Consider the following 8,486-nt stretch of genomic DNA (forward strand, 5'->3'; position numbering starts at 1 on the left):
ATATCCTAAGCATTAGAATAAGGGATGCGAGTGGCGCTGTGGGTTAAACCACTGTGCCGCCTGGGCTTGCTGATCGAAAGGTCGGCGGTTCGAATCCCTGCAATGGGGCGTGGTCCCGTTGTTCGGTCCCTGCTCCTGCCAACCTAGCAGTTCGAAAGCATGCAGTGCAAGTAGAAAAATAGGTACCGCTCCGGCGGGAAGGTAAACGGCGTTTCCGTGCACTGCTCTGGTTTAGCCAGAAGCGGCTTAGTCACGCTGGCTACGTGACCCGGAAAGCTGTCTGCAGACAAATGCCAGCTCCCTTGGCCTGTAAAGGGAGATGAGCACCGCAACCCCAGAGTCATTCGCAACCGGACTTAATGGTCAGGGGTCCCTTTACCTTTACCTTTAAGCATTAGAATATACAAACCCAAGTTTAGCCTTTTCAGAGGTGGCTCTGCATTTGTGGAATGACCTTCCTTTCGAGGTTTGTCTTGCCCTCACTTTATATTCGTTTAGACACCAGGCAAAAGCTCATCTTTTTTGCCACACTTTTAGAGTTTGGTGGGGAAGAGTCGTTCCCGAGTTTCGATGCTGGCAGTTATGTTATTGTGCTCCTTTCCTGGCCAATTCTCAACAGGTTTCCTAACATTTGGTGGGAAACTTGGAACCTGAGCATCTTAAAGAATTTAGTAAAATTAATTTAAACGGAATGTGGGAGGGATTTGAAATCTATTTGTTCAGCAGCATCATATAGTGTAGTTTAAAACATATTTCAAAATGTCAGGGACAAGATGAATTAGAAGTTAAAGGGCACCTTCTTTTTCAAGTATTAGACAATGAAGGCAACAAGCGATCACAATAGAGTTTTTAAAGCTATTTGTGACTATGTGTCTCATATTCAGGCAGGCTTGTAGATCATTGTTTGCCGGCTTGGTTACAGCAAATAAGAATCATCACCAGCTGACCAAGTAGGGAAGACTTTGTTCATTGGAAGATACTTACTTCTCCTTTCAAATTGTCGATGTGTTACAAATGCTTGAAATAGGTACGTGTGAGCAGGCAAGGAGCCCATAAACATTTCCTACTTGTATATATTAAGCAGTTCCATCCAAATTTTATTGGGTTTGAATTATTAAATCGTCTTGATCCTTTTCTGTTTTCCTTCTCTCTACCTTCTGTGACAAGTTCCGCCGCATATTTCTTTAAAGGACTCGTGGCCCTAAATCAGCATTTTCAGTGAGCTACCCGCAATGACTTTGAAGTCTCTTACAGCACAATCCTAACTATGTCTACTTACAAGTAAATACTACTGATTCCAATGGGGCTTACTCTCAGGTAAGTGGGATTACAACTACAGTAAGTGATCTAACTGCAACTTCTCCAGTGCTGAATCCCATTGAACTCACTTACTTGGGCTTACTTCTGAATATACATATCGGATTATGATGGCGCTCACTTGATTTTATAGACTTCGGTTAGTTATCTTTTCCTTCCTTCCTCTGAAATCACACTTGCAACATACCACTATTATTATTGGTAGTAATCTTTTATTATTACATTTTTTAAATAAATTAATCGGGGCGTATGGGGTGTTAGGGGAGGTGTAGCTAGGGGAGGACATGTTGTGTTCCTTCTGGGGTAGTTTGTCCACTTTTGGTACCCACCCTGCACTCAGCTCTCACCTGTATCTCCTAGAAGCTGCCAGCATGGGACAGCGGCCACAATCCCAGGAAACTGCTTCAGCTGGCCAGCTAAACCAGGTGAGGGGAGCCAATGGGCCTCAAACCCTCTGTGAGTTAGGGACTTCCCCTGCATGCTCTGGCAGATTGTGTGGATGAGACCAATAGTCCAACAGTCAAGAAGACGGTTTCTGCACATGCTGTAGAGGGAAGTGAGCGGTAGATGGGGCTCATCAACCTGGGAAGGTAGACCATTTAGGAGAAAGAAAACTCTGGTCCTAAACCTCTGCTTCCTTGTGGGATTCATAGAATCATAGAGTTGGAAGAGACCACAAGGGCCATCGAGTCCAACCCCCTGCCAAGCAGGAAACACCATCAGAGCACTCCTGACATATGGTTATCAACCTCTGCTTAAAGACCTCCAAAGAAGGAGACGCCACCACACTCCTTGGCAGCAAATTCCACGGTCAAACAGCTCTTACTGTCAGGAAGGTCTTCCTAATGTTTAGGTGGAATCTTCTTTCTTGTAGTTTGGATCCATTGCTCCGTGTCCGCTTCTCTGGAGCAGCAGAAAACTGCTTAGAAGGCTAAGGAGTAAACCTTCCACAAATCCAGAGTGGAGACCCTAAGACAATTGGATGGTGTCATGTCTGCTACCTTCTGGAACATAGCAGTCAACGTTTCCCTTTTGTAAAGGGAAATTCCTTTATTCCTCGCAAGAAAAGGGAAAAGTTGACAGCTATGTTCCGGCAGCTCCTGCACCTAAGCTGGTGCCAAACGTACTGCTCTGCTTGTGTCATCTAGGCCCCCCCCATACACACTGCCCAAGCTTGTGCTCCAGGGAGGTCAGTTTGGTGATGCAGTTTGACTTCACCCCTGGAGGAGCATCCATTGCCTCCTGAGACAGATGCCAACAACCATTTATTAGTTGCCTTTTAAATCACTGTCTCAAGGCAATTTACACATAAGACAAGACAATTTACAAATTCCACGCCTGCTAGAAACATTCCTGTTTTAGACAAGGCTACCCAGATACTTAGAAAGTCGAGGTGATTTTAATCCATTTCTGTTTTTCTTAACTTTTGTATCTTTTAAAGCATGGATATGAATTATTCTTGATTTTATTGTGTTATCTTTCTGTAAACTGCTTTGGTTTGTGTGGTTTTTTTTTTTACAACGAGGCAGTGTATAAATTTTCTGAAATACAGGAAATAGTTAAAAACACAAAAACAACAAATATATTTAAAATGAGACTAAATCTTAGCAAGTGGACACTCACAAAGTTTGGGGAGCTCGCTGAAACAAAAATCGTATTCAGCTGCTTCTGAAAAGTGCAGATACTGGGTGGCTGTCTCAACAAGAAGTTACTGTGGAGACGGTTTCTGAGATATTTGGGACTTGACGGAGAAGCTCCCTCGCAGACTGCAGCGTTCTACTGGGTGTATAAGGCAGCCTCTCAAGTAACCTGGTATCAGCTAAGGACTACAATAGGTTCCTGGAATGCCTCATAGCTTGCTGTATCCACAATTTGCCAGAACAATTCTGTAGCACCTGAATGTGTTTTTTAATAACTAACTAACTAACTAACTAACTAACTAACTAAATAAATAAATACTCAGATCGCTCATATGAAAAACAGTTGAGAATGTGAAGACACATGCCTATATATCTCCCTCTGAGACAAGGGATCAGCTATGCCACCCATCAACTCATATTTTACAGTGAGGTATCAAATATGACGCGGGTGGCGCTGTGGGTTCAACCACAGAGCCTAGGACTTGCCGATCAGAAGGTCGGCGGTTCGAATCCCCGCGACGGGGTGAGCTCCCGTTGCTCAGTCCCAGCTCCTGCCAACCTAGCAGTTCGAAAGCACGTCAAAGTGCAAGTAGATAAATAGGTACCACTCCGGCGGGAAGGTAAACGGCATTTCCGTGCGCTGCTCTGGTTCGCCAGAAGCGGCTTAGTCATGCTGGCCACATGACCTGGAAGCTGTACGCCGGCTCCCTTGGCCAGAAAAGCGAGATGAGCGCCGCAGCCCCAGAGTCGGCCACTACTGGACCTAATGGTCAGGGGTCCCTTTACTTTATCAAATATGATAGATGAAAGAACCTCAAAGCCAAACTGCAGCTTTCTAGCATTTTGGATACAGCTTCTATTTGAGGTATGGACAGCTTGCCCTCTTCCTGCTATATAGTGGTAATTCCCAGAGTTGTCGCTGAAGACAGGCTTCCTATAAAATTTGCTATGGAAGAACAAGTAGCATAAGGCCCTTGGGAAGAAGAGAATTCTTTGAAGGGTAAGCAAAACTTGGAGGAAAGGGTGATCTAACATACCTGCAAACACTGTACAGTTGTGATATTCTACAAACTACAATTAAGGTATGAAGGAAAAATAGGATGCAGTGGAGGTGAGCTGTACTACAAATTCCTATGCTGAACTGTACCTCAGAAGGCTTTCTCCTTCGGCTGACATATACATGCACAAACACAAATATGTTCTTTCACCCATTCTCACTTTGCAGCAAGCAATGGAATTTCACGAATGGATTTCAAAGTCACAGCAATGGGAAGCAATGATCACATTAAAACCTTTATGTTCAGGAAGCTATTGCTCTTTCAGACAATGGTGCAATCAGGAAAATGGTATTGAGTTATGCTAGAATTTCAAAGATATATTGCTTACTAGAATCAAATAGCATATAAAGTAATTATATATGAGTTTAGGGTAGCGGACTTTGTCTATTGTTAGCAGAATATGCAAATGATCAGGCTGAAAGTGTTAACTAAGAAGCAAGTCCCAAGGTGTTTAAAGGGGCTTACTCCAGGAAAGCTGATCACCGAAGAATTGATGCTTTTGAATTATGGTGCTGGAGGAGACTCTTGAGAGTCCCATGGACTGCAAGAAGATCAAACCTATCCATTCTGAAGGAAATCAGCCCTGAGTGCTCACTGGAAGGACAGATCCTGAAGCTGAGGCTCCAATACTTTGGCCACCTCATGAGAAGAGAAGACTCCCTGGAAAAGACCCTGGTGTTGGGAAAGATGGAGGGCACAAGGAGAAGGGGACGACAGAGGACGAGATGGTTGGACAGTGTTCTCGAAGCTACTAACATGAGTTTGACCAAACTGCGGGAGGCAGTGGAAGACAGGAGTGCCTGGCGTGCTCTGGTCCAGGGGGTCACGAAGAGTCGCACACGACTAAACAACTAAACAACAACAACTCCAGGTAAGTGTATTTAGGACTGCAGCCTTACTGTGTGTGTATTGAAAAGTTTGCTGTTACTTAATTTTATGAGGTATATGGTGTCCTGTACAATAAGGTTGAGAAAATAAAAGTTTTGTTTACAACAGCACTAATAGTTTCCCCCCTCCCTTTTTTTTTGGGGGGGGGGCTTATTTTAGTCCTGTTTTCCCAGTAGCAAAAGCCAAAATAGGTTCCTTAGATTATAGGAGTTTACAGCTGTATTTCTCACTGCATACACATATATTTTAAAGCTATATTTATTTTCAGGGAATGACTAACAATATAAAAAATGACCAAGAAACCTACCCAATCCTCTAAGTTCAAATCACCAATAGGCCCTTTAAACAAAATAAGGGCAGATCACAAGCAAGTCAAAGTAGTCTTAGCAAATGAATAAACACATATTCAAAAATGTTTACTGGGCTGCTTAGGACAGACCACAATGTAAACTTCATTATCTAACAGAAAATGTTATCGAAACCTGATAGACTGATTTAGCCACAGTCCACTTTAATTTGACTAATGTGCTTTCCCCTCACTAAAACAATTCAATCAATCTTTTTATACATCATTCCTCAGTACGTTCTTTTAATAACAGAGCACACAGCAAAATCATATGTGGAAAGTGATACTTGTTTTCGAAGTTTGTGAAACAGCAGTGAATTAGGTTTGATGGGGGGAAATAAATACACGCAGAGGCTTCAACGTTGCTCCAGCTGCAAAGCTGCCTGGAAGTCTAGCATTTGCACAACACATGCAAGAGTATGTGAGCAGCTCCTAATCAGACAGGTCCAAAAGGAGCTCTTTACATGCCCCAAGGCACGTCCCAGGGCACTGAACATGGAACTCTTCACGTGGTCAAAGGCACTGAACAGGGAACTCTTCACATGTTCAAAGGCACAAAACAAGGAACTCTTCACATGCTCCAAGGCACCGAACAGGGAACTATTTACATGCCCCAAGGCACTGAAAAGGGAACTCTTCACATGCTCAAAGGCACAGAACAAGGAACTCTTCACATGCTCCAAGGCACCGAACAGGGAACTCTTTACATGTTCAAAGGCACAGAAGAAGGAACTCTTCAAATGCCCCAAGGCACTGAACAAGGAACTCTTCACATGCCCCAAGGCACTGAAAAGGGAACACATGTTCAAAGGCAGTGAACAGGGAACTCTTCACATGTTCAAAGGCACAGAAGAAGGAACTCTTCACATGCCCCAAGGCACTGAACAGGGAACTCTTCACATGCCCCAAGGCACTGAAAAGGGAACACATGCTCAAAGGCAGTGAACAGGGAACTCTTCACATGTTCAAAGGCACCGAACAAGGAACTCTTCACATGCCCCAAGGGACAGAACAAGGAACTCTTCACATGCTCAAAGGCACTGAACAAGGAACTCTTCACATGCCCCAAGGCACTGAACAAGGAACTCTTCACATGCCCCAAGGCACTGAAAAGGGAACACATGTTCAAAGGCACTGAACAAGGAACTCTTCACATGCCCCAAGGCACTGAACAGGGAACTCTTCACATGCCCCAAGGCACTGAACAGGGAATTCTTCACATGCCCCAAGGCACGTTTCAGGGCACTGGCCTGAATTCAGAAGCCTGCCACAAGCCCCCGGGTTCGCTCCCTACCTGCTGGAGGGCCCCGCAGTTGGCGCAGGCCGTGGCCGCCTCCGCCGCGATCCCCGCTGCGGCCGCGGCGGGCGGGGTCTCCCCGGGCATCATGGTTGCCGCCTTCGCCCATCCGTCGCCGGTCACCGACCAGCCTCGGGCGGCAGAGGCAGCGGCACGAGTGACGGAATCCGGAGGCACAAGCAAGGAAGGTCCTCTCCGGGCGCCCCGCGACGCGACGCCCAGCGGGAAAGGTCCCCACCACCCGCGTCCTGGTGGAAAAGCTGTCCATGGCGCTGCCTATAACAAAAACGATATATGAATATATTTTTAGGCTTTTCCAGGCACAGAACGACAATGGTTCTCTCAGCCTCCGCAGCCACCCGCTGAACGGACTCTGCCCTTAAATGCTCCGCTGTGAAGGGGCTTCCGTCCTCCGACAAGGCACTAGGAAAGGTCACCCGGGAAACCATGACGACGACTTCCCTCGTTGCCAAGGAGCCGTCAAGGGAGCGGCCTACAAATCCCAGCATGCCGCGCGCGACTCTCGCTTTTGTTTTTGACCGGGGTGCCAAAGTTTGGGGACGGGATCGCAGGCAGGCCAAAAAGGAAAAGAAAGCAGAGTGGCGGTGAGTGTGACGTCACATGCTTTTTTTTTTTTTAAAAAATTTAAAAATCAAAAAATAAAAATATTTTCAAGTGCAGGCAAAAAGCACAAACCAATACACTAGAGTCGGGCTTGGACCTGCGATACCAGGATTTAAATCCTTACCCAGCCATTAGGTCAGGCCTCCATCTTTCCCAACACCAGGGTCTTTTCCAGGGAGTCTTCTCTTCTCATGAGGTGGCCAAAGTATTGGAGCCTCAGCTTCAGGATCTGTCCTTCCAGTGAGCACTCAGGGCTGATTTCCTTCAGAATGGATAGGTTTGATCTTCTTGCAGTCCATGGGACTCTCAAGAGTCTCCTCCAGCACCATAATTCAAAAGCATCAATTCTTCGGCGATCAGCCTTCTTTATGGTCCAGCTCTCACTTCCATGCATCACTACTGGGAAAACCATAGCTTTAACTATACGGACCTTTGTTGGCAAGGTGATGTCTCTGCTTTTTAAGATGCTGTCTAGGTTTGTCATTGCTTTTCTCCCAACAGAAGGCGTCTTTTGTGACTGCTGTCACCATCTGCAGTGATCATGGAGCCCAAGAAAGTAAAATCTCTCACTGCCTCCATTTCTTCCCCTTCTATTTGCCAGGAGGTGATGGGACCAGTGGCCATGATCTTAGCTTTATTGATGTTGAGCTTCAGACCATATTTTGCGCTCTCCTCTTTCACCCTCATTAAAAGATTCTTTAATTCCTCTTCACTTTCTGCCATCAAGGTTGTGTCATCTGCATATCTGAGGTTGTTGATATTTGTTCCGGCGATCTTAATTCCGGCTAGGGATTCATCCAGTCCAGCCTTTCGCATGATGAATTCTGCATATAAGTTAAATAAGCAGGGAGACAATATACAGCCTTGTCGTACTCCTTTCCCAATTTTGGACCAATCAGTTGTTCCATATCCAGTTCTAACTGTAACTTCTTGTCCCACATAGAGATTTCTCAGGAGACAGATGAGGTGATCAGGCACTCCCATTTCTTTAAGAACTTGCCATAGTTTACTGTGGTCGACACAGTCAAATGTTCTAGTGCTTTGTTAAAGAGAAAGTACCCGTTGCTCACCAGCCGCTGTAGGACAGACTTCACAGCAAGGAGAAGGGCTGTCTTTGAGCATGTGAAGAGTTCCTGTTCAGTGCCTTTGAGCATGTGAAGAGCTCCCTGTTCAGTGCCTTTGACCATGTTAAGAGTTCCCTGTTCAGTGCCTTTGTTCATGAAGTTATCTATGGATACATATTTATACAGTAGGACAGCATATGTTACATGAGAAGGCATGTGGTGGCTGATCCCCCAAAGATTACCGATGTTTCT

The 8,486-nt window shown here is 45.5% G+C and overlaps 1 protein-coding gene across 1 annotated transcript in view; it reads right to left on the reverse strand.

Annotated features, from left to right (window-relative positions):
• Positions 1-6,829, reverse strand: part of ICE1 (interactor of little elongation complex ELL subunit 1) — a 36,828-nt gene extending 29,999 nt beyond the window's left edge. The window contains exons 1-2 of the mRNA XM_083624568.1: positions 6,544-6,829; positions 5,211-5,242 (exon numbers count right to left, since the gene is read on the reverse strand). Coding sequence (XP_083480694.1) covers positions 5,211-5,242; positions 6,544-6,814 — 303 coding nt within the window. The 5' untranslated portion in view covers positions 6,815-6,829. The remainder of the gene's footprint in view (positions 1-5,210; positions 5,243-6,543) is intronic.
• Between the last annotated feature and the right edge of the window lie 1,657 nt (positions 6,830-8,486).

This window comes from Podarcis filfolensis, assembly GCF_964270895.1.
Source record: "Podarcis filfolensis genome assembly, chromosome: 7".
In the NCBI taxonomy this organism is placed as follows: Eukaryota; Metazoa; Chordata; class Lepidosauria; order Squamata; family Lacertidae; genus Podarcis; species Podarcis filfolensis.